Source organism: Ylistrum balloti, unplaced genomic scaffold (genome assembly GCF_031769215.1).
Source record: "Ylistrum balloti isolate Yb309-2 unplaced genomic scaffold, AGI_CSIRO_Ybal_v1 Utg369964, whole genome shotgun sequence".
In the NCBI taxonomy this organism is placed as follows: Eukaryota; Metazoa; Mollusca; class Bivalvia; order Pectinida; family Pectinidae; genus Ylistrum; species Ylistrum balloti.
Genome location: NW_026782060.1, coordinates 169,611 through 196,372, shown reverse-complemented (window position 1 = coordinate 196,372; position 26,762 = coordinate 169,611). Strand labels below are relative to the sequence as shown.

The 26,762-nt window shown below is 33.2% G+C and overlaps 2 protein-coding genes across 3 annotated transcripts; one reads left to right on the top strand and one right to left on the bottom strand.

The window, feature by feature from the left end:
* Positions 1–2,459: 2,459 nt before the first annotated feature.
* Positions 2,460–19,595, bottom strand: LOC132547590 (thioredoxin reductase 2, mitochondrial-like). 2 transcript variants are annotated; one of them, XM_060211370.1, is made up of 18 exons: positions 19,499–19,580; positions 18,035–18,109; positions 17,602–17,658; positions 17,158–17,193; positions 16,382–16,526; positions 15,399–15,473; positions 14,904–14,982; positions 14,595–14,657; positions 13,332–13,402; positions 12,760–12,779; positions 12,347–12,438; positions 11,628–11,799; positions 10,082–10,224; positions 8,306–8,401; positions 7,816–7,908; positions 7,294–7,365; positions 6,673–6,770; positions 2,460–4,044 (listed from the first exon to the last, which is right to left on the bottom strand). In XM_060211370.1, exons 5-18 carry the CDS (start codon positions 16,465–16,467, stop codon positions 3,921–3,923), a joined length of 1,284 nt encoding a protein of 427 aa, XP_060067353.1. In that variant the 5' UTR covers positions 16,468–16,526; positions 17,158–17,193; positions 17,602–17,658; positions 18,035–18,109; positions 19,499–19,580; the 3' UTR covers positions 2,460–3,920. The 2 variants fall into 2 exon arrangements, with proteins under 2 accessions (XP_060067353.1, XP_060067352.1); XM_060211369.1 differs by lacking the exon at positions 17,158–17,193 and having other exon boundaries at positions 19,499–19,595.
* A 3,117-nt stretch (positions 19,596–22,712) lies between these two features.
* LOC132547617 (serine-enriched protein-like) lies at positions 22,713–25,387 on the top strand. The gene is made up of 5 exons (XM_060211401.1): positions 22,713–22,746; positions 23,074–23,254; positions 24,218–24,480; positions 24,954–25,111; positions 25,292–25,387. Exons 1-5 carry the CDS (start codon positions 22,713–22,715, stop codon positions 25,385–25,387), a joined length of 732 nt encoding a protein of 243 aa, XP_060067384.1.
* Positions 25,388–26,762: the final 1,375 nt, after the last annotated feature.

Here is a 26,762-nt window from a genome sequence, read left to right as displayed (position 1 = left end):
TGTAAAAGTAAAACCAGTGAAGCAATACAGCTACACAAATCTCGTCACAGCAGGGGCGGACGTTAAGACGATTTTGTTACGGCGAGTCGTCTGTAATGTTTACACATATTTATACATTTCATGTATTTCATTATATTCCGTAAGTAACGACATGAAATTTCTTTTGATATCAAACAAAATCTACTAATACCACCTTTATCTTAAACATGTATTTTATAACAATTTTCATTTCTCACTTTTCTCATTTGAAGAGGAAAACTGTTCTTGCTTATTTCATCATATCATAATAAAATACTTTTTAAATTCCTCATCTCCGAGATGGTATGCATGTGCTATTTATATACGAATATCACATTTATTTTCCATGGCAATGTCACAATTTCACAAATACGAGTAAATATATTATGTCCGCCTTTCTGCAGGCAGTTTTCATCTCCATATATATGTTAGCACCTTCTCGAACCTTCCATGGTTTAAATCCCTGTACAATGTCCCTCTAGTCCATATCAATTCCAAATCAATATGCAGTTTCACAGCTTTACCATTCAAAGTATTCATTGTATGTTTATATTGCATTCAAAGTATCGCTTTAATTTACATTTAATCCTATTGTAATTGATTAGTTGACTATTTAAAATGGTATAGGTAGGCGACCTTTATAGTCAAGTCATGCTCTACTTAGTAAGACACAAGATATTCTCAATTCTGTGCTGATGACAAGTTTATCCAGTGGTACATACATTTTTTGCATGTCCTTCGAGATAATGTATCACTTACTTGGTGTATTTTCTCTGGAGACGAAGTGTCGTGATGACCTTGGAATGTGTCATTTTGATAAAACGACACTGCAACAACTGAAGTCAAGCATGAAATATAATAATTACTAGTAATTAATGGATTAATGCATTATCAGCTGCATATCCCATCCCTTCATGATGCATTCACAAGTCAAACTTATCTCAGTTACCCAACTTTTATATTAATACGCTCAAAAAAGATGGCCACTGTTTCTATGATTTGAATTTTGTTTCTCTAAACAGGAAAACAAATTCTTCGTGCAAATAAATTCGAATAAATAAACATTAGAAAGTTTTTTTATTGACTCCATATATACTAGTCACATTCCATACCTATAGATGGGTGGATATCTACAGTACCAAATATTACACAGCTCATGATAATGCTGCGATATGAGAGCTCGAGACATAACAAGTAGAAGCGTATAGATGAAATTATCCAGTTGCTGTAACACTAGTTATGTGATATACTTTGAACTGTCTTAGAAAAAAATATTGATATAGAACAATAGTAGAGCTTTTTTTTAAAAAGTTATTAATATCTCAAACGTTTGTCTCATTCATGGAATAGCAATTTGTCTTTAAGATTTATATCCCTTCGAAATTTCTTTTTCGCAAACAAGAATTTCACTTGAAGGTATTTCAAAGACACTTTATTATACTTTATCTTAAACACATGTTGTTGTTTACTAACATTCGGAACATTTATCATTGGTCATGAAGGGCGTATAGTGATCAAATAGGGCAATTCCAATTCAACAAAATATTGAAATATAATTTCTCATTGTGAGGTTTTACATTTATAAACATGACATGAATTTCGGAATATGTTTCATCGCTATTTTCTATGGCGACCACCTGTATCATACCCGTGACCGTTTGCTGCAGCACATGTTTATCCATTGTTGAAATAATTGATTTACTCATACATGTACCGTTATCTCCAATCACGGTTCTGAAGCTCCAAATGCCTTAACTACAAAAGGGAGTTTGAACCCATGCCAATTTGTAACATAAACTCGTAGATAAAACAGCTCTATCTGCTGATAGATTTCTAACTAATCGATTTCAGTCTGACAGAAACACAGCAGCCTTTTATAAGACAAAGTTTACGATAATCAGTATAGCCAATACCACACAGGTGAAGGCCAAATCGATGGCCGTAGTATACAAGTGTCGTAATGTTATAGTACCAAGTGGCAATTACGCTGTTTAACCTAAATAACTTCTCCCCAATTATTCTTCAAAGTGCAAGTGTACACATGTACAGGATTGTTCACATTGTCGATATGTTCTTACCGATGGTATGTCAATTAATTAAATACAGTAAAGAGCACTTTTACATATTTGCAAATACAAGCCGATTTCCTATCATTACCGTTATCGCAATTTCTCGTTAACGAAATAACGACAATACGCACACGATCATCACATGGCTTTTCCGACACCACTATATTTCTGAATTTATTCTACCTCAGTTCTTGTCCTTTTCCTTTCGACCTCAAATTAAGATAAGATTAATTTGATTGACAAAATGAAAACATAATACACAGTATAACCAGCTTTTACGTGTGATGAAAGTTAAAGAAAAAGTACATATGGAAAACGTCTTCTTTGACGAACAACTCATGAAGAGTAGATAAACAAACAAAACACCGCTAGCATAGTATTATGTTTTAATAATTCTTTGCTGTTATGACCAACATCCGGTGTGGTCCTCTGCTTTAGCAGTTTTAGAACCACAACCATCATACAGTCACACGGCGTCTGAATGAATCACATAAATGCAAACACATTTCCCTGTGACGTCCCCCGAGGTATTTAAAAGTACAAAATAGCTCTTTGGTTAATTGGTGATAAAGTCAAACCTGCTATTCAAGCAGTATTGCAGCTGAAACAGACACACAAGTATACGTATCACAGTCACATGGTTTATACCTATTGCTGATACGGTTACTTCGTCTTTCGTACATAACTTCACCCCAAATAAGATCACACACCATATTATATACACACTGTCACACAAGAAATGATTCGCATCATATACAGTCGTATCATACTCATCGAACATATGATACGTTCACAGCACTGAAGACCAGAACGCCTATGAGATCAAAATGAGCTGGAGAAGCTGAATAAGACGACTTGCTTTGATTGTATCTTTCTCATTAATGTACACACGCAACGGGACTATTAATTGTCACATAACACTCAATTAAATATGTGCGATACCGTTACTGATCGCTGGAGACAAAATTGTTTCTGTTATAATCGTACCTATATATCTGATAATATTACTAATCGTAACATAATTTATATTAAACATTTTTTACGATGGAAACTATAGAAATATATGCAAAATTGTAAACATTGAATCAATGCCTTTTTAAAACGAAAATTATTTCATCAATCAATCCATGTCAAAATAAGGAGCATAAATATATATATCATAAAAACATTCTCAATATTTATTTAGCTGAAGGTTTTCATGATAAAGAGTATGTGATGGACAGGCTGAACAATGGTGACCACAAAACGCACTCTTTTTAGGTGTGTCCCAGCACCTAACATAATGTAAACTCTGTCTGGTATGACAAGAGATGTAATAACATTGTCTAGCACAACAAAATATCACAATGATGATGTTAACAAGTTCAAACGATAAAATAAACTTTTCTTGATAGATAAACACAACAATGCCCTATTACACAAAAACAATATTTAAATAAAACAATATTTCCTATGGTTCACGAAACGATAACCACAGCAAAACATTTTTAAAGCATTATTACGTTTATATGTAATGTACAAAATCTAATGAGATGTTCTCAAAATATTACGATGAAATAAAACGGGACGTGATGCGACGCGACTGGATGGGACCAGAGGGAACAGACGGACACAAGAAACGCTATTTGCCTTCCCGTAAAATGTTCCCACAAAGAAAAGAATGCTGTTAATGTTTCTTCGCATACTACAAATATTTGAAAATACAATTTTTCACAACTTTATGAATACAGGGTTTACAGCAGTTAGCATAACAACAACTCTCATTCACACGCATTTACACCATTATATATTACTAGATATACCTGAAGGGGACATTCACAGGGATTATTAACCTCAGCATCCCGTTACCTTGGGGTCAAGACCTGAACTCTTGGTGATATGGAGCTTGACCAACTCTTCTGCCATTGTAGGGTGTATACCTATCGAGCTAGACAACTGTCGCCAGGTCACACCACATCTGTCGGAAAAGCAGAACATCTGTGTCAATCAACTTACGGTAAATAACTTTAACTTTTTATACATACTGCGCGATCGTTTGGAAATGATCTAAAGCAAGAAATTCACAACATAGAAAATAAAGGGCATTCACTGTGAAATCTGGATAAAAAAGTAAAGGCAATACTTGACATTGTTAATGATGCCATAGTTTCAATTAAAGCATAACAATTAGGTATGGTGTTGTAAGTAATAATTTTTACTTGTCATACAGTATAGCTAACAACTCAATCGACGATAGAACATGAATTGCAGTCGACGCGTGATAAATATCAGTTGCTCTAGGTTTTAATACCGTACATCTTCAAATTTTACAATTTCATTGATACTGTTACGGTCTAGACACAAGTTCTAATGATGTACAAGGAAACGATAGTCTCAAAACAAACATCTCAATCACATTCATATTTTCAAACAGAGAGTGCGGAAGTGTATCGCGAGGATTACCGCATTAGTTTCCCTAACGTTTGATAGGAAATGCAACAGCGTTTGAAGGTAAATCCCACTACCATCACAGACGATAACAGCAGGAATGCTATGACGACTAGTCCATGATAAAACCGATTACATATTACATATGCGCAGAGTAGTCAATGATACAATTGATAACAAAAATAAATCTATAAATCTTTTCAAATAATACTATTTTGATATCTATATATAGTAATAAATGATACAACAGACAACAAGTACACAAATGTCGTAAACATTAGATACTACTATAGACTTTAAAATATTTAATCTTTACAACGAGATCTAGAGCTTTACAGCTAAAACCAGTAGTATAGATGTACAATAATCATAGTTTAAATAGAACACTAATATCGTAACATTTAATTCAACAATGCAGTCGCGCTTTAAACAAAATTAAGAACAGTTACCGTTTTCTCATCTCAACTGTTTACGATAAGCTACCATCAACGGACATTTATATTTACTGTATACTGCATTATAAATCAAAAGGTCAGATCAATTCCACTGAAAGGGGATATCTGATGTGGAAAAAGAGTTTAACAATGATGTCCCGTGTTATTCCATGAGGATACTAAGCAAGCTGTCGAGAAGATTTTAAGTTGGTATTGTATGTATACCATTGATGTTTCGTTTTTCATTGTTATTGGCGAATTAAAACATCGGCTTCAACCACAAAGCGACAATGGCTTTACCTCATATAACACCCAATATTTCGCTGTAATGCGAGTTCAACGAAGTGTCTTCCAGCTTACACTTAAAAACAATTTTTCACAAGTTATCTTGGCATTTTGTTTACAACTCTGAAGGTAAATGACATTTTACCTTTTATCAACGGTTTTATGACTAGTTTTCAAACAAATACACCCGTACCTTACCTTGGCTAGATAAAATATACAATAGATCTCAAGTCGCTGTCAAGTATTAATACCATAGTTCAAATATATGGTCACGTTAAATTACTTTGAAGCTGATTAAGCCCGAAGACAAATAAAATACCATTGATGTAAGTGGTATTATCTAAATAAGGTTTCTGTGGCAGTTTCTTAACAGGAAAGCGAAAGAAGCGCTGTTAAAAGAAGGCAAGATATCACTTTCGTTTAGCATCCATTTAGAATATTTTCTAATATATCATGTTGCAACTGGAATATTAAAATGCATAATGGTACGGCTGTTACATGTACATAATCCGTTTAACCTCCCGTTGTGGTCAACAATATATAAGATACCAGATAGTGATAATAATGAGCAATTCGTTACGTTCAGTTTTTTCACGAAGAATTTTCACATCAAAATCTTGGTAAAGCAGTAGTGGCACAAGGTTTGCATTGGGGTATTTTATAAATGAAATCTTTTCCTAAATGTTAATGACATTCATGAAAATAACTTTTATTTCTATTCTTCAAACGTCTATGATGATATCATTAAGGCAAACGCTGTGGCACTTATCAGATCTGGAAGGGTCAGGGAGGGAATGAAAGCGCAAAGTACAAATGTACAAATGTATAAGTAACGTGCTTTGAAAACGCGACAGAGATTATCCGTGATTACACCAATACCAACAGCTCGGGAAGGTGAATATTTCAATATTTCGCTGACCATTTACGCAATCGTATCCTGAGTAAGTCCGAAGAAAAAGAAAATCACTTGACCCCTTTGAGCATTAGAAAAAAAGAAACGCTTCGAAGTAGAATTAGAAAGGAACTCTGGAAATATATGAGCGATCACAGATCACAACTCAGAGACAACCGGTTTAATTAAGAACCGGCCGCCGGCCAATTTGACCGCTTCAAATGTTGTTTTGATGTTTTTGCTCTAATGGTAAGGATGTGTATATAATTTAACATCGCGTTATCAAATATGTCTTATACAAGGCACAAACTTAATTGTAATGAAGTCTCACAAAGAAACAACAAAATCGTAGAAATAAAATTGCAATATTACATCTGAAGTTAAAATCAATATGAGTAAAGCAATAATAACACAATATAATACGTTAAAGGTTTCTGAAGGAGAAGTGATGGAATGCGATTTTAAATATTACTTACCATAAAGGACAGTAAAACATCATTGGTCATATATCAAAATCAATCTCTACCAGTTCATTTAATGTACATACCCCATTGCAACAGAGAATCCTTGGATGATCTCTCCTGCATTTGGCCCAGTAAGATGAATGCCTAATACCCTACCATCGTCCCCCTTCTGGCATATTACCTTGACAAACAAAACATTAACCAAATTGAATCAATATTTAGTGTCCATCTTCCATATCACACCATTATTAACGAAACGCAAAAACAGCAGATACTAACACTTGCATTAAAATTTTTGTTCAACAATGGCCTGATGAGCTAATTATCAAACAATATTTACCATTGCTTAAGTAGCATTATCAAAACAGACAAATTTGGACACACCTTTTTGCTCTGTTAAGTTTTAGTGGAAAAAACAAATAAAAATGTGTTTTATGAGTTCCTTCACACTAGGAATTACAACTAAATAGACAAGTCACAAAATTTAATTTCTATCAAACAAAGGCAGAAGGCAACTGAATACAACAAGTTTATAATGTTTGGAAAAGAGAAAGTGTCTTTTACACTTTAATTATACAAAGTACAGTATACTCTATTCCCGACTGCATCACATACTAAGCAATGAAAATGTGAAAGGATTACAAGCACCAAATATATTTTACAAAACATTCTAATGTTACATCACGCTGCATGATTAGACTTACTTTTATGTAACACTGTGAAGCATCCCGTCCTGGTATGACATATTCTAAAGGTACGTAGAAAGCATGATATACCTACAGTAGAAAACAGGCATATTGTGGTGGTAAACTACGTTAGGCATTGTATACTGTATCATTATACACTTCTATGGACCATGTTTTTGTTTCCCTCATGGGTCTTTTACATATGAAGGTTTCAAAACATACTTCTCCTAACATCAATGATGAGTACTGTGTAACAGATTAGGTACCTGTATTACTTGTATGTTGAATGAAATTAATTCAAACACAACGTTTATCGTTCGGATTAGACGCCATAGGATAAGTAATACCTTTATCTCATTTTCATTTCTGTATTACTTTATAAATGTGATATTCTTGAAATGTCTTGAACTGTACCATTCTGGGAAAAAATGTAAATTGTCATGCAACTTTGATGCTGAATGGAATCTTCACGAAAAGACGTGAGTGTAGATTTTGATCTTAAGATCTTTCAAAACAAATATAGATTATAAAACCTCTTACCTCTATATTACTCTCTCCATGTGTTGCTAGAGCTGTCTCCTCAGATAAACCCACAACACCGTACTCCAACGGAGTAAAAACTGTGGTGGGCACCTACCATAAGAATGACATCTTTATCTTTGGCTGTGTTATATCATTATGTGAATGTATTTAGATATCACTGACTATATTTTAATTTATCTCCTGAATACTAATCATCTTGATTGGCTGCAAATTTTCGGTATGCTCAACTCATATTTTTGTAATTTTTAATACAAATGACAACAGTATTTTGTAGGGGTACCCGATATGACCGAAGATTTATTTTGAACATTTCCTGCTGCAAGTAAGTATTAGCTTCCATTGCTCTAACTGTGTTTACCTTATGTGTTTTCTATAATCAAATTTCGAGAAGCAATTATAGAAAAAAATATGGCCTGCTAAAAGCTTACTACTGCCTAAAGATTCTTTTCTATTAAACTTTTCTATACAATCGGAGAAAAATTATTACCTGGTCATAATTCATCTGTACCTGGGCCCCATCAAAAAGGCGATGTGCTAAAAGCTTGCCTGCTTTGATGGCTACAGGCGTTAGTTCAGGTCTCGCCTGTATCAAACAGTTGTACATAGAGTATTAACAAAATTAATTGACTATCATCGTCATATAGATGTACACAGTAAAATTAACACTATCAAAACCAATATACATTTTTTCTGTAAATTTGCATCTACCAGTTCTTGTATCAGTAGATAGATGCAGACATCATTAAAACCAAACATTCATAATGATATACATATTCCTGGTAATCACATTGTAGCCAATATCATGCTCTATCCATTAACAACGCACAGAGGTTCATATTTATTAACAATTCTAACACTTAAATTATCGAATCCTTAAGTAAAATCACTTTAAAATTATAAAAATCTTTGTGAATCTAATAAATCCAACAAACCTTTATGCATCTATTTCTTACTCTATGTGTAGGAATTTGCAATTAGCCTGCCATATTAAACAAAAATTTCCCTGACAACTCTTATTATTATACCATAATTAACCTTAAATCTCCCTTACTTGTCCAATGATTATACCATAATTACCCTTAAATCTTCTTAACTGTCCCATTGTTGTACAATGGTTAACTAAAAATCTTCCTTGCGTGTCCCTTTATTAAACCATCATTTACCTTAAATCTCCCTTACCTGTCCCATTTTCATACCATATTCAACCTAAAATTTCCCTTTCGTGGCCCTTTATTAAACCATCATTTACCTTAAATCTCCTTTACTTGTCCAATTTTTATACCATATTCAACCTAAAATCTCCCTTTCATGGCCCTTTATTAAACCATCATTTACCTTAAATCTCCTTTACTTGTCCCATTTTTATACCATATTCAACCTAAAATTTCCCTTTCGTGGGCCTTTATCAAACCATCATTTACCTTAAATCTCCTTTACCTGTCCCATTTTCATACCATATTCAACCTAAAATTTCCCTTTCGTGGGCCTTTATCTCCCTTTCGTGGGCCTTTATCAAGTCCTTAATATCCTATATCACATTTAATAAAATTTCAATTTCGTGGGCCTTTATCAAACCATCACATGTCCTGGTATTATTACTTAATAAATATTCATGGTTAAAACACATGAGCAATTACAATTAATATAACTTTCTGTGCCTATAAATTTAACCTAAAAATCTCCCTAACAAGTCCCAATATTATATCACATTTAATTTAAAGTAGCACTTCATGGAAAACACATATACAATTAATATAACTTTCTGTGCGTATAAAGAATACATTGTAGCACTTCAGGACAGGATAACATGCCTTTCAAAGAGTAAATTGAAAAGTTCTTCTTTAGGTGTGCTATTAAGAAAAACTAATCTTTCAAATGGAGCAAGGTTTAAAGTAAACTGTTTTTTTATATTATTTTTAACAAATTCAAACATGGATTTTAAAAGTTCACCATTCAAATACCTCCAATATATCTTAAAGGGATACTTCCATGTCTGTAACAGCATAATGCTTATCTTTTCATAATGGATACCACTTTGTAGTAATAGGATTTGAAGATAAAACAGGTATGTAAATATGCAGTGAAGCAGAAAAATTGTGTGCGTCATTACTTTGGCAAATAAAAAAAGGGGTGTCATGTACTGTCTGTTAGGATTGTAAACCAAAGCAGTTTAAGTAAATATAATCAGAAATGCTAAAGCAAATATCACCAGTCTCATATTTAACTGCAAACATTATAAGTTATTCAAGAAGGGTTTATTTACATGTAAAACATCTCCAATTGCATATATATGAGATACAGAGCTCCTTTCTTGGTCCCCTTCATGACCTCCAATGACCTTTCCGACATCATCCATGCTAACACCAATATCAGGTAAATTTAGCTTCCCTGTTACTGAGTATCTCCCTGTAATTAGAAGTAAGTAGAAACTTAGATTCTTTACCTATAAAACCCACTACTGAGTATCTCCTTGTAGCTAGAGGTCAGAAGTATCCCTAATGTATTTATTCAATATATCTTTAACACGTCCGATTGTAAACATTTTTCCTTTGTCTCTACAAAACGAACCATACAATGCATTATCATCTAACAAATGTATTACTGGTAACCTCTTTGTTCCACAAATCTTTCTATCTCTCCTGAGAAACTGAAACAAGTATTATTAGCATACCACACTCAACCTAAAATCTTGGTTAATGTGTTCTATTTTTACACCATATTTAACCTAAAATCACCATAAGGTATCCTATTTTTACACCAAATTTAACCTAATATCTCCGTTAACGTGTCCTTTTTTACACCATATTTAACCTAAAATCACCATAACGTGTCCTATTTTTACACCATATTTAACCTAAAATCCCCAAACTTGTCCCATTGATAAACCATATTCAGCTAAAATCTACGTGACATGTCTGATTATTACACCATATTAAACCTAAATTATCCTTCGTGTGTTCCATTATTATACCATGTTTAAAATTTATCATACCATATTTCATCTAAAATACCTCATGGTTTGTCATTATCATACCACATTTAACCTTTTTAACCTGGTATTTCTTCAAGTATCTCTGTGTGCAAATCTGAATTTAGTTAATAGTTTGCCGCTGTTTCCTTAATGATTTGTTTGATTGTTTGTATTTTCTCATCTCCATTTACCAGTTAATAGCTCTAATGACCTTTTATGTGTTGACGGGCCATTAAGAATAACATGATAACAAACTCTTGTCTCCATTAAACCCCATCTATAATGAGAATCTCCCTAATGATTCCCCACACTGTGTCATATTTAAACTACTAGTGACACCTCCCAAAAGAAAACCATTTTTAATCATGTTATCACAACATGACTACACTTTATTTAACTTCAAAGTGAATTTGATTAAATATATCCCAAATGTAGCATCTGAGATCAGTCAGGACAGTATTAAGCTACAGTACTTACACTGATGATGTTATAAATTGGCTTTCATACTAAGTGTAAAAATAAACTAAAATATTCCAATTTATAGCAGTATCACGTGACCATAAAGCATTCAAATAAACAAACTTCTTACATATAATATATTTAAATCCCGTCTATAAAATATTGATCCCAATATCTCTTGTCTTTGTTCCAGGATAGTACAGTATCCAATATAACACATCTGCCCCTAATCATACCGTATTTGATATATTAAATCTTCCCCTCCACATAAAGGTAACTATATTGTAAGATTTATCCAATCTCCAGTATGTAAATGCTTTACTGTATAAAAATTTTCATCTGAACTTCCTAGATTGATAGATTAATCAGTACTACATACCCACAGCCATGAGAACGGTATCAAATGCCTCCTTCTCTTCATTGCCATTTCTATCCTGATAGCTTACGTCCAATTTTCCTTCTGCATTTTTCACAACCCTCAATGGTTTACATTCCTTTAGAAATCTTGTTCCATTGTTTTCCATATGATCTGTCACTAAATTTGCCATTTGCTGCGAAATAAAGACAAGTAAACAAAATTAGTATATGTGTAAATGTGTCATTTTGATGCAAATATAAGGCTGATTTTGACAGGGGTAAAAAATAAGCATAGGACAAAATCGCCCGCAAGAAATTTGATATCAAAATTTAGAATTTAATAAGACTTGATTTCATCTAGCAACTCTTTGTTCTAGTCTGCCCTCCCAAGGGATACTAACATGACTGTCAACAAATAAGACAGTTATGATTTACTGGTGTGCCCTCTTTACTGTGTGATAATATTTTTGGCAGCATATTCTTCATATACCCAGTATTTATCATTTTGTTTGATTGTCAGAGAACAATATCCTACGCATATTCTTTCACATCCCACCATGTGTATTTAATATGAAGTATTACTACCTGAGATCATTCTGCTGGGATTTAATCCCCTCCTACCTCCACCCCACCCCTATCGTCCCAACATCTGCATGCACGGCTTGAGTGCTAATAGTTTAGCTTGTATAAAGGGTGAGTAGAAATTTTTAGGGTGAGTTCAATATTTCAAAATATGCCTACCTGATCAAACATCCTGAGGCAAATAGATCTGACCATGACAGTTGTGTCAAATCCAAGACCAGAGAGGAAACCAGCAGACTCCAAGGCAATGTCTGATTGTTGTCAAGGATTACTACACTATGCAAATCTAGATACTGTCAGCAAACATCAACTTCTGCATTTTAACCAAGATTGTATTAGATTTCAGAAATTCAGAAGAAATCATTCTCTGCAAAGAGATGTGCAGAAAGCATTCTATACTGTTAAGTTGAGTTTGATGGTTTTGAAATCATAGCCCAGAAAAAGCCCTCAGACTGACAGCACACACTGATACTCTATACAGGAGTCAGAATAAAGAAGAATGATAATGTCATGACATCCAGGTAAGTTCCCTTGTCCTTTGTGCTGATACTCTATAAATTTATAAAGGATACAACTTCCACCTACAACTAACCTGAAATAAAAAAGGAAGATTAGTTGCAACAAAACTTTCCGTAAACTTCCAGGTAGTAAAATCCGTGATATTTATGATTAATGTGCAATCTTACATCTCCAAAAATTTCTCATTTAAAAATACAGAATAATACTGATAAATATGTAAAGTGGTAACAGGATAAATCCTAGTCAAATCAATCTGTATCAAAATCCTCTAACACTGACTGAATTGTTCACAATGAAATTTGCCTAGGACTGAGTGAGTTGTTCAATACAAAAACCCGTTAAGACTGAGTAGATTGTTTGACATAAAACTCCTCTGAGATTGCCTAATTTGTTCTTTATATTTGTGAAATCAATATATCTAATCAAAACGCCCTAAATCTGGTCTGTGGTAATGGTCAGTGTTGACATCCTATTTATACATTTCAGATGATGAGTCAAATATGTTGCAAGAGTATCAAAGGGTAAAATTCAGAACAGAGAGTCATCTCATATAATGAAGACTAAATACAATATCATTTCATTAAAAGTTTAAATTTGAGTTGATGAAAAAAAATAAAAGCATTACGTTTTTCCGGGAGGTTTCTTCATCCAAAATATATCATCACTCGAAATGGCATGATCTGATACTCCTGGGATCTGTAACAACAAAGGAGAGAGAGTAAGCACTACATTGCACAAACTTAGACTGAAATTGTTACAAACCTACAAGAGTTACCTCCCTTATAAAAACATTGCAGAAATAAAGAAGGAAATACTGACTTATCAGTGTTCATTTGTGTATACACATTTACAGAAATGTGTTGGATCATTTTCTAGTAAATATCTTGTGCAGATTTGTCTGGCTAACTTATGTTGTATTTATAGCTCTGCGTGACTTTTGCTGTCTCAAGTAAGGTCAGAATGATTTACTTTTGAAGATACACTTGCAGGTCTAAGTTACTAACTTTTGTAGGTAGGATATAGGCTTTTAATACTTGCTTTTGTAGGTAGGATATAGGTCTATGTTACTTACTTCTGTAGGGAGGATATAGGTCTATGTTACTTACTTCTGTAGGTAGGATATAGGTCTATGTTACTTACTTCTGTAGGTAGGATATAGGTCTATGTTACTTACTTCTGTAGGTAGGATATAGGTCTATGTTACTTACTTCTGTAGGCAGGATACAGGTCTTTGATACTTACTTCTGTAGGTAGGATATAGGTCTATGTTACTTACTTCTGTAGGTAGGATATAGGTCTATGTTACTTACTTCTGTAGGTAGGATATAGGTCTATGTTACTTACTTCTGTAGGTAGGATATAGGTCTATGTTACTTACTTCTGTAGGTAGGATATAGGTCTATGTTACTTACTTCTGTAGGTAGGATATAAGTCTATGTTACTTACTTCTGTAGGTAGGATATAGGTCTAAGTTACTTACTTCTGTAGGTAGGATATACGTCTATGTTACTTACTTCTGTAGGCAGGATACAGGTCTTTGATACTTACTTCTGTAGTTAGGATATAGGTCTAAGTTACTTACTTCTGTAGGTAGGATATAAGTCTATGTTACTTACTTCTGTAGGCAGGATACAGGTCTATGTTACTTACTTCTGTAGGTAGGATACAGGTCTATGTTACTTACTTCTGTAGGTAGGATATAGGTCAAGGTTACTTACTTCTGTAGGTAGGATACAGGTCTATGTTACTTACTTCTGTAGGTAGGATATAGGTCTATGTTACTTACTTCTGTAGGTAGGATACAGGTCTATGTTACTTACTTCTGTAGGCAGGATACAGGTCTTTGATACTTACTTCTGTAGGTAGGATATTGGTATAAAATACTTACTTCTGTCGGCAGGATTGGTCGGCCTCCAACAGCTATAACAGCATGCTTTGTTGAGAGTAATCTCTGAAACAAATTTTATTGTACCAATTCTTTTTACCATGATTGTTAATCCAGACATGAAAATCTTATCTTCAAAATAGAAATACATTCAACAAAAATGATAATTTGAATACTGATAATTATTTAAATAGTTCAGAAAATAATACTTTTAAAAGTATCTCTTTTTCTACCATTATGCGTTTGTTACCTGTTGTATAATATTCTTGATCAAGGTTACTCAATTCCAACAAAAATACAGTATATATGTACCTCTTGACCTTTGGAGTCTATGGCCCTGATTGTGTGTTGGTCAGCAAAAGATCCAAGGGCATTCAAGTACTCAACATTCCTAAGCAGAAAAAAATACCGAAGTAATTAGAAAAGCAATACAATTTTCCTGATTAAATCTATTAATCTTGAAGGATGGATTACAAAGCTTTGGCTTACTGTCCCAAATTCACTGAGTAAAGTAAGATAACAGACAATTCTGATATAATTTCTACTAAGTCTAAAGGTTGGATACCAGTATATATTTTTCCCTGAATCTCAAACTTAACTTTCTCATAAGACGAATAAATATACCTGCACTTTTTTGAACTGTCCAAGACCTTGGATGAGAATCTATAAATAGATGAATATAGAAACTTGACCTTTCCATGACTTTTGATAAAATTCTATAATGAATTTAATATAGATACATTTCTTTGATCTGTCCATAACCTTTGTGACATTCAACAGCTGACTTCATAACTCAGAAAATCTTACTTGTCTTTTAGCTGCACTCTATGACCCCAGTTTAATGACTTAATGTAACTCTGAACAGCTCCACACATCTTTTCCCTGTCAAAAAAGCAGCATATTTAAAACTGGTGATTTGTTTTCATTCCAAAAAATATCCTATGAACAACAAAACTTTAATGTTTTATATCAAAGCAAATAGATAATATGATTTTCAATTGAAAACTTAAATTATATAATTGAATTATGATCTATGCATCAAAGAAACAATAAATATTTCTGATGATAAATATATTAAATATTTATGTACATAATTCAAAAGGCTTACTCCACTATATGGAGACCCTACCTCACTATCACAACACTGCAGCGATCAAACTTCTGGTCATACTATAGTGTAGTCCATAAAAATCAAGGATGTTTTAAAGGGTCAAGTAAAAAGGATATCATTTCATTGTTGTCAAATATGTATCAAATTTAGATAACATTCTTTGTTTGGTATAAAGATTATTTTAATCAATTCAACTTTTAAATATGAATTTTGATTTTTTGTTTTAAATCTGAAAAGTCATATTAAGTATCAGCTGATTTCAGTAATATATTTCAGTCTGACATTACCAGGTGAGTTGGTAACACTGTACACGGTTAGAAAGCAGAATTTTAAGTTGAAAACTGGGATTGTACCAGGTACACTTGTATTTTGGGAATTGGACTATGTACTAAAATGGGACAATATATCACTATTTTACTTTAAATTGGGAAAATACATACCTAGCATGAGTAATATGTCTTTTATATTGAAATGGCAAAATATCAAAAAACTCAATAAAAGCAATCAATCTTTTCAGTTATAATTTTTTCACAATCAACCAGCACAGGCCTATTAGGCAGTAAACTGCCATTCCAGCCCAAAAGTTTTTACCATCAGATTATTGCCAATGTACATTATTTGAAAAAACCAACAAAACCAATATGTCAGTTATACACAGCACATGCAGGTGAAAATTTACCAGTCATTGTTGATGGAATCTGGGACATCCCAGCCATATGACTTCCCATCTCGGATCAAGTTCCCAAGCAGTGATGCCTGGTGCATCAGTTTTTTGGGGATACATCCCACATTGACACAAGTACCACCAAGGCCCCACTTGGTTCCTGTGAGATAGATTCAATACACACATAGCGTTTCATTGCTTTCTTACAAACTTCATAGAAATATGAAAAAAGTTTTGGAAAAATAAATTAATATAGAGTTGTCAGAAACTATGGTAATCACACATGTTTTAGAATGGATAAACTTAAATATTAAGATACTGACACAGAAAATATTTTAACAGAGATTATATTTTCCTTATAAAACAAAGAAACAAGAGTACTATATATTTTTATGATGTACATGTAGTTATTTGAAATTTTGAAAAATAGACCTTTTTAATTTAGCATATTCAAATTATTTTGAGAACATAACACAATGTTATCACTTTTCATTTCTCAAGCATTTTTATGTGTTTACACATATCAACTTATCACCCATCACAGGCAGTACTGGTGATGGTTTAAAAACATTAAACTGACAAATGGCGATAGTATAACAATATTACAAATTCTCAAACATAAAATTAAACTTAAATATGAATAAAAGAAATAGAAACATCCTTTTGTTTGTTGATTATTAATAACTAATTAAATAAGAATGACAATACATTATATATCTATTATATAAAACACTAAACAATAACACAAATATAAATGTAAACAAAAGTATGATATGTTTCATGTCACTTACTTTCCTCATATCTAGCGGACCAATGAGGATCTTTTTCTAAATCAAAACACAAGCATTAAGTGACTGTCTACCATGAGAATTGTACAGTAAACTATATATATATATATATTTATCTATATAGACAATAAAATAAAATGAGTCCAGTTAACAGTTGCAGTGAAGTTCCTTTTAACACAATGTGGTGGACTAATACACATACTAGTGTCTCTGTAATCTTCTTGTAATAAAAATATATCGTCCATGTGTTAGATTCTCTTACATATATTTTCAAATCAAATGTATGATTTCACATAGGACTTAATGAAGCTTAGTTGATAAATTTTAAATTGAAATCCTTATCTGTGTAATTAAAAAGAAATTGTTTGTTTATATTGGAATATAATTTGAATATACTTCAGTGAGAGATATCTAATTCTAAATCAATGTAACACTAGTGATACATACCACGTGGCGATGGATTTACATAATCGAGGACGGCCACTTTTTTTCCTAATTGTGCGGCTAAAAAACCAAGATCAGTGAACCATTAATTTTGAAAAAATGGTCCAGTCATACTGAAATATCCCTGAATATATATTGTTCTTAAGGTTCTGATGCAAAAAAAAGATATATAGGAATGGCTGCTTTAATTATTATTTTCCCATTTCATGTACAGACACTTCTGTATTTCTATAATTTTCATTATGAATTTTTATAGAAATTAATGCATTATATAAATTAAATCATAATGCAATTATGAGAATTCAAACCCAAACCTTACAAAATCAAAACAATTCTGACAACTCTTTCAACACAGTAGCTTTAAGATCCACATGACATATGTTTATTTAAGAACATTTGTAAAGTACTGTATCTAAAATTTGAATAGTAAATTTACCTTCTTTGGAACAAGCCAGTCCTCCAGAGCCACCTCCAATCACTACAAGATCATACTCATGCTCCTGGCTTGATTCTGAAATTAAAAAATTTTAAAATTTATAAATATATACTGAATTACAGTCAATGCACTTCTTTCAAAACATGTGAAATTAGGTGCCCAGTAACACATCAGTACTATAAGCATGCTTCATTGGCTAAAGTAAAAAGCAGTGGATGTGACATGTCAGTGGAATTTTGTCTTGGTCTATCCCAGCAAAGCTTAGGATTATGGCGTTGATTCTGCATTGCAAAATGATAAACATAAAACCAAACAAAAAATGGGAAGTAAACGTACAGGTTTGTAGGTCATATGTAAAACCAGCAACTTAAATGCTGTCTTGTCACATGGATGGTAAAAGGATGGAAACGCTAGACCTAGGAATGTACATTCAATAATGATCAGGACAAATATGCTGTTATATATCTTCACAGGTGTATAGTTTGTCTGCTAATGCATCCACTTTGTAAAATATCTTGAAAGATGAAGCCAGTTCACATACAGGGGCTGTGAAAACACAGTCAATTAAGTACCAGACTTTGTATTTTGTGTAGTGTCTATACCTTACATGTTAATGTAATATAGTGCATATATCATCTGTTTGATGTAAAATGTATGGACAACAGTAATGAATAAACATGTGAAAAATTGATTTAGAGTTTGCAACATCTGCCTGACGACCAGGTGGAAATCAGTTGTGTGTGATTGAATGATTTAAAGTGATTTATATTTCTCAGAAATCAGAGATATTGAACTTATATTTTTTGGGTGTGTTCTTGGGCTTAACATTTTACCTCAGTTGCTCTGAATGGCATGTAAATGATGTGATGAGCCTCTCGTATATTGTTCAGTAAGGAAACCATCATGCAGCTACATTAACATAAGGAGACGTGCACTCATAATTATCATGGCTGTTGGCTAAGAAAACCCAGCAAGCAAACGTACGAATAATATGTACGAGATACGTGTACAAGTAAATAACTGGGCGAGGGGCGTTTGTAGTGCTTAATGGTTGGGTATTCACAACATGATTATCACTCCGAAGGGTTCTGACTATATATCCACTGTTTAGACACAAAATAAACTCGCGTATGGATAGGACTGAAGAACCCTTCGGACTACAGTGTGCATGTTATTATGTGACGTACAGAATGTAAATAATATATACTGCAAAATTTCCTTCCGTTAAAAAAACATTTTATCATGTTCCTGTGGTATGGTGAACGTACAATGTATTGTACTCCGTCCATAGGTTCTAGTTTCGTTTATATATGACATTATGGTACAGTGAGATACATTGTGTCAACTTCATGACCCTGACGTTTGACAGTTTGACAGACGACACGTTAGTCTGCAGTGTATTGATGATTGCTAACAAAAACGAAATATTTTACATAGTTCAACATGTTATGAAGGTAAACATACTTGACAAGTGTCTCACAAGATGACGGTATTTGTGCAAAACATGTTTGGAAAAAAGCCGAGAATGTTTTCGGCTCCCTATCGCCAAGGGCGCAGACATCTTGCATTACTGCAGTGAATACAATACTCGATGGTGATTGGTCAGATATTATCTCACAGCACTATTTAAAGAGAGCAATAAAAGGGGCGTTTTAAGAAAGCAAAATACGTATCGATATAAGGGATTCGAGACAGAAATCAATATTAAATCATATTGTTGTTATATTGTTGTTTAGTTTTTCAGTAATGCTTTGTATATCCTCATCCATAATGATGCGTTCAGAATGATTGAAGAATATATTTTTAAAAAAGACATGCGAGTGAATCGCGCCTTTACCTATAAATATGGAAGCTGATACAGCACAGCCGAATAGTAAATAAAACTGCATCTTACAAATATTTCTTTTGTATTAAGATGATAAGTTGAAGGTAAAAAAGATGTCACCTTGAACGTCGTACAAGATACTAAGTTAAGTTTAGTGTACAACTTAACAATCAACAAGTTCTGTATGTTTACAAATAACATCATCCGTGATTTTATTTCTAAATGATTATCTCCTTACAAAAGGTTTCATACACAATATTTGTAAGCCATACTAAATGTTAAAAAATTGTATTTTTAACAATATATACTGGGCATTGAAAAATAAAGTGTTTTGCACTCTCATCACATCGACAGGATAGGTTGTCAGTAAAATTGACATGGAATAAATGATAACTTAGATTACCACCATTATTGTGTGTACGACACTGTAATAGGGTCACTTTCGTTTCTCAAAATTATTAGCAACCTTTCTCACCTTTAGTTATTGTATTTGGTGTAATAGATTTTTTTAAAAGTGTTGCAAAGTGGTGCAATTTCTTCTTTTATCCACAGGCAAATTATTCCATTAATTACATGTATTGAGTAGGAAATTAGACATAGTAAGACTGTGACGATAGTGAGGGATAGGATATTCTTCTCTATTTCTCAAATTATATGCAGACACGACAGACACATCGGGGGAAAGAAGAGACGTAAGATAGTTTGGAGAATTTTCTAACCGGATAACATTAAAAAGACTGAGTTTTCTATGCATTCTTCATTGCTTTAATAATTGTCAATTTAATTCTTCATATAAACGAGATTTACCTATAGATATGCACAAACCTGTTATAATTCTAGCAGCTTCAAACTAAATGTTTTCAATAGCTTTTGTATGTTTTTCATTACAGATTTAGAAGTGGTTGAACATTTCATACATTAAGTATATTTTAATTTTTATAATATTTGTAATACACTTCTTACTTTTGTTTATAATGCTATCAATACGAAAACTCCGTTTAGCATCCTTACTAATATCAACAACTAGATGCTTGTGAGAGTCCGTCAATAATAATTTTTTGTTCATGGGACGGGGTCAAAAATTATGTTACTAGTGATTCTGTTTTCTGTGGATTAAAAGAAGTGAACAATTTATCAGACCAACGTGTAGCAACCTTAAATTAAAATGTATACATTGCACTATTTTTAGTTGAATATGCTTATGCAATACCATCAGCGAACAGAGGAGTGACTGATAAAATATTGTCTGATTAGTTGCTAAAATAGTGTTGGATACAGGATCCGGATTCGAGTGAACATCGCCTGATCGTGACAATATCAGCATTAGTTCAACATTCTGATTTACAACAGTTTGAAAAAAGTTAAATCATTACATAAGAAGATATAAACCGTTTTCTTAAGTTTGAAAACCCAGTGACAAAATTGTCCGACAAAAATTGACCGAAATGAAAAATATAGAACTCAGAGACACACCAATTAACTGATTGTGGAAGTTTGCGGTCTCACATCACCATACATTAACGCAACACCCAACCACAAAACGATACAATGTTTTTTTTTTTTTTTTTGTGAAACGGTGATATGAAACAAATGAGAGTAGTTGTGATGCAAGTCCACAAGTGTCGTCTACTTAAAAACGGAAGAAATAGACACAGGAAGAGATGACAGATACCCGAGTAAGATTTGTAAAAAAAATACATTTGATAAAAATTGAAATATCATCTTTCGATAAAAGATCCGGAAGGGTGCTTCATTCATCTTTTAGACAGACATACTTATAATGTATACCTTCAAATATCTTCAGGCGTGCAGTCTCTCATGTTTAGTAACAGATTTATATATATGCGGTAATGTTTTATAAATGTTTCTTGGTAGTAATTGTGTTCCATTTAAATGTATATTGGGAGAATGAGTACAAATAAATTGTAATTCCATGTCTCATCCCTTTTTCTTATGTTTATAATAAATTATATGCATGTTTAAATTAAATAGGAGAGGTCTGTGTCTGGTGGTTTTATTTCCTACTATACAATACGAATCTTTTTCTGACATCATGTACAATGTGTGACGTAATTCAAAGTATTAAAAGACAAATATAACCAATTATAAATGTACATGTGTCTGATTTGTTTTTGATTTAACATATTTTTAAAAATGAAAAAATATCCACTTCAGTCAATATGTATCCTACTTAAAATGAAATGAAATAAGAAATGATCCATTCTGTACAGGATCACCGTGGCGGCTAAATGTATATAACTGCCAATCCTATTTACTTATTCGTCAGATTTCCAGATCAGATACAATGATTAAGATTATGACACGATTCTTATCAATATATTTCCAGCAATCCTTAATGGTGCGATGACGCTTAACAGCAATAATATTGACCCACCTGTAGAAATCTGGACAATAATGATATAACAAAAATTTGTATAGAATTCCCAATCAGTCTAGGCACTGCATTTGAGTAAATACCGTAATACAAGCTAGCCATTGTCCAGTCCGTCGTGCTGACCGCTGTTAGGTAAGGTTTGTTTTTATATACGTTATAACGGTTTACAGATCAGATTTGATCTGCTCAATGTGTTTACAATTTCACCTGTCAATTTTTTTACCTGACACACATTTAACTAGACACACACTGACCAGTGGCCCATTACCAAGATGCTCCTGGTCAAGCACGCGCTCCTGTTGTTTTAGACAAGTACTTTTACACCGTTTGGATATGGAGAAGAATACTCAGGGCTTTTAAAAATCTTGTGGTATATAACAGTGATCGAAACGGAGTTCCATCACCACTTCAACGCTGATTCAATAAAGTAACAGTAGAATCAAAGACGACAAGAAAAGATGGCGACGTCGAGGAAATCTGATGCTAGTGAAGGTATGGTTATTCCATAATCAAGGTTAGAATATAGTTTTAACATAGAATCGATAGTGATAGAATCTTACTTGAAATAGATAAAGGAAAGGTTTGAAACAAGAAGTGACAAGGTATCATGAGGCTTTATTTGATTATACCTTATTGGACGAGAAATTAACGGAGATTAAAATATGAAAAACGGATAAATAAATAAATAAATAAATAAATAATTTATTCATTTATTGACTTATTTATTTATTTTTGAATGAGAATGGTAGTGACCATATTCGCATTTTCTGGTTTTTGTTTTTCGTCTTTTTCATCATGTGTTCTTTCTACAATTTCCAGGAACCTATTGGAGCAATGAACAAACCAAACCAAATATAATGATTGTCAAGGACACAAGGGGTCTGTGTGAGGACCTGAAATACGTCATTTCTGTCCCTGACCTGTGTGATGTCACATTCCTCGTGGGAGAAGACAGATTACCCGTGTACGGAGTTAAAGCCATTTTAGCCACCAGAAGCAGGTAAAAATCAGTTTTTTGTTTTTGTTTTTTTTTAATGCGAGCAAAGTTACCGGTCACAATTTATTTCTCTATTAATTATCAGCAATCAACACAATGCTTTTGATGTACTGCGATAGAAGTTGCCTCCCTTCGTACGATCATTTCATTTTCCGAGTGTTAAAAAACATATTACGCATTATAAATTAACACCAGATTATGTCCAGTCCAGCTAACACGTGTAATTTGAGAACAAACAACAATGATATAAACTCTAGATGTTGAAGCTAGCCATTTATCTTCGGATATGAAATCCATCAAATATTTCCTTTTTTGATAAAGTTTTATGTTTAATATTTAAAAGTGTTCGATCAAGGCTAGAATGCTGGTAGTTTCGTTGTCGTTAGTCCTTCTCTTATCTGAGAATATGACATACCTATTTGGTTTCACCAAGATGCAGAAGACGCTTACTCTTCCGAAACACCATATTCTAATTCTCCTTGTAGTTTTTCACTGGTCTCTGTGGATTTCACCGAATTTGAGTTCGTATCGAGATTCTGTTAATATGTTATTTTTCTTACTGTTTTCCAATCTATTCTTAATATCGATGTGAAAAAGACATGTTATCGATGTCTTTATGATATATATAGTATATACAATATTTTCCTCTCAATCTGTTCTTATATGGGAACGTAACATTACCTACAGAGATTGACCTAGATATAAAGTTGCAGGTTTTGTCGATGAAGCAGAAGATACTTACCCTTCTAAAACACACATTATTATTATCTTTGTACAGTGTAAAGAGTCTCTGTGTAAATACTTCTTCTGGTCATATTTTGCCCATGTAACACCAAATTTGAGCTTGACTCTGTTACGCGTGATAGACGATATATTCTGGTTCTGTTTGCAATAACTTGTGCTTAGTTCTTTGTTCTGTTTTTTTGGCAACAACTATGATTTAACTGATTTCCAATATATTTTCAGGCACATGTATCAACTTTTATTAGCTGCAACAAGAGATGCAAAGAAAAAATCAGAGAAAAACAAATCAGTTGTCAAGAAAGCGTTTAAGAAAATTCAGCACCTACTTAGCCCGTCATCTTCCGAAAAACTGAAAACAATGTATAACGACCAAGTTGTACAGAAAGTGACGGTGGAAGTGAAAAACTTTGACGTCACAGTGTTCGAACGGTTCATGTGTTACGTCCATTGTGGAACAGTAGCTGTCGACATATCAAACGTCGTGGGTAAGTTCCTGTAGTAAGGTCATATGTGATGAGTGTCACGTGTAATAAGGTCAGATGTTAACGGATGTCACTTGTAGTAAGGTCAGATGTAACGGGTGTCACGTGTACAAAGGTCAGATGTAACGGGTGTCACGTGTGGTAAGGTCAGATGCAACGGGTGTCACGTGTGTTACTGGAGGTCCTCTCTTAATTTCGTTTGTTTCTTTCGGTCGTCTCAGCTCCTGTTTTACATACTAGATATTCTTGTGATGAGGTACAATGTAAAACTTCTATAGAACAACAGTTTCTCAGCCAGGGACCTAAAATTACACGCATGTCTCTTTGACAAATTTAAGTAATAGGATGCTACTGAAAAATGTACGAGTTAAAACTCGCATAATTTCTAAAGAGTATCAATTTTTTACCTTCTTCTTTTTTCAACAAACCAGATTTGTTGAAATCTTATTAAATTCAATTTGGTATTTCTGTTTCAGGTTTAATGAACGCAGCCCACACCTATGACTTTCCTGAACTCCGTGATGCATGCTGGGAGTTTGCCAACAATTACATTAAGCCAGACACGCTGACACAGCTCACGTGCACAGCAGGAACGTACATACATTTTAAGTACACACGTATGCTGATGCAAAAGGTACGTTTTCTCTTTTAAGCCGTTTTAACTGAACACTTAGATAATGCCGACCTAATGTCCACCTACTACACGGAGACCTCGTCTCGAAATGACCCAGGTTGTTGAAGTGATGATAAACCGAGCAAACGTAATGTGTTCAGTGACGACTGGTTTAATAAACAAGATGCTTATATTTCACAGATTCGACAGTTTCTTAACAAGACACCTGATATAACGAGTAATTGCCCGGAGCTGTGTGGAACCGGCGGATCACACAAGGAAGAATACATGCTTTGATAGACTTTTGAAGAAAGCAGCCCATGATGAACCACATTTGATTGCATTCACGAAGGATATGTCACGTCCTAAATTGAATTGATTATAAGGTTTTGCTAAAAACTAACATGTAGTGTACATCGTCATGGGGCTTTTGATCAAACCAGATTGGCGTTATTTTACATGTGCGTATACATGTATTGTACATCGTCATGGGGCTTTTGATCAAACCAGATTGGCGTTATTTTACATGTGCGTATTAAATATAATAGTGCTATTTTTTTGCCGATAACGAGTTGGTGATTTGTACATGGCTCTGCGGCATATTTCTGTACAGATCTATTGTTTGATAAGTCATGAACTGTCTGTGAACTACCTTTCTATGCGATATTTTTACATCGAGACCGCTGGGTATAGAGTGACACTCATTAAAAGTCCTCTTTTGGCTGATGTTGATTAGATTTCAAATGCTATTATCTTGCGTGGTTGAATTGGTAAAGACGTAGATGATCATAACTCGATTTCCCTCAATTATTTCTGAAATATTACAGTTTAGTGTGTAATTAATCCCGACAACGGCTGGTAACCATGAGAGAGCGGCGTCGTTTTTATAGCTGGTTTATGCTTTAATGTCGGTAAATAATTTTACGTTCAGTGGCAAAACATTGACAGGAATTTGTATCTACTATAATTAAGGTCTGATGATATTTTTAGACTAGCTTTTTATATCGATGTACATGTTTTTAGTGTCTATACATGTAAATACATGCACCCTTCAATCTTAATAAATTGTCTAGATATGTAGATATATGTACAGTGTCTCGTGAGTTGTACGTAAACTAATTTTACATTTACCTGTAGACATCGGTCTATGCATGTATTTATGTGTGTGGGGATACTGAAATTTGAATTGTGAAGACGGAACACTTAGAATATTGAGAAAAAAAAACATAATAAAAGATATATATATTTAAGTAAATATTGAATAGTTTTATTGTTTAATTACACAATCAAAAATAATTACACGTAAATTGATCTTGAGGAGGTGCCAGATAGTAAATGGACATACCGTATTTGAGTTGGTTACAATTTCATCAAGTGTTCATAGTCCTTTGCGTTTTTTTTAATGCTTGATATTATGTAAACAACTTTCGTAGACATCACAACTAGAATCCATGAGATATCGCGATCTTTCGCTTCGTCACATAGCATATTTTTTGCAATTAAATTATATCACCCATTTTTGCTCACGTGCAGATTTAATCATGATAATTAATCTGAAGTTACATAGCCATTTTATGTACGTTATCACTTCTATCTATGCTATTTATAGAACACATGAATACATATCGCACTCTAAGCTTTGAAGACAACCTATTTTATAAGTTGCCTGTCT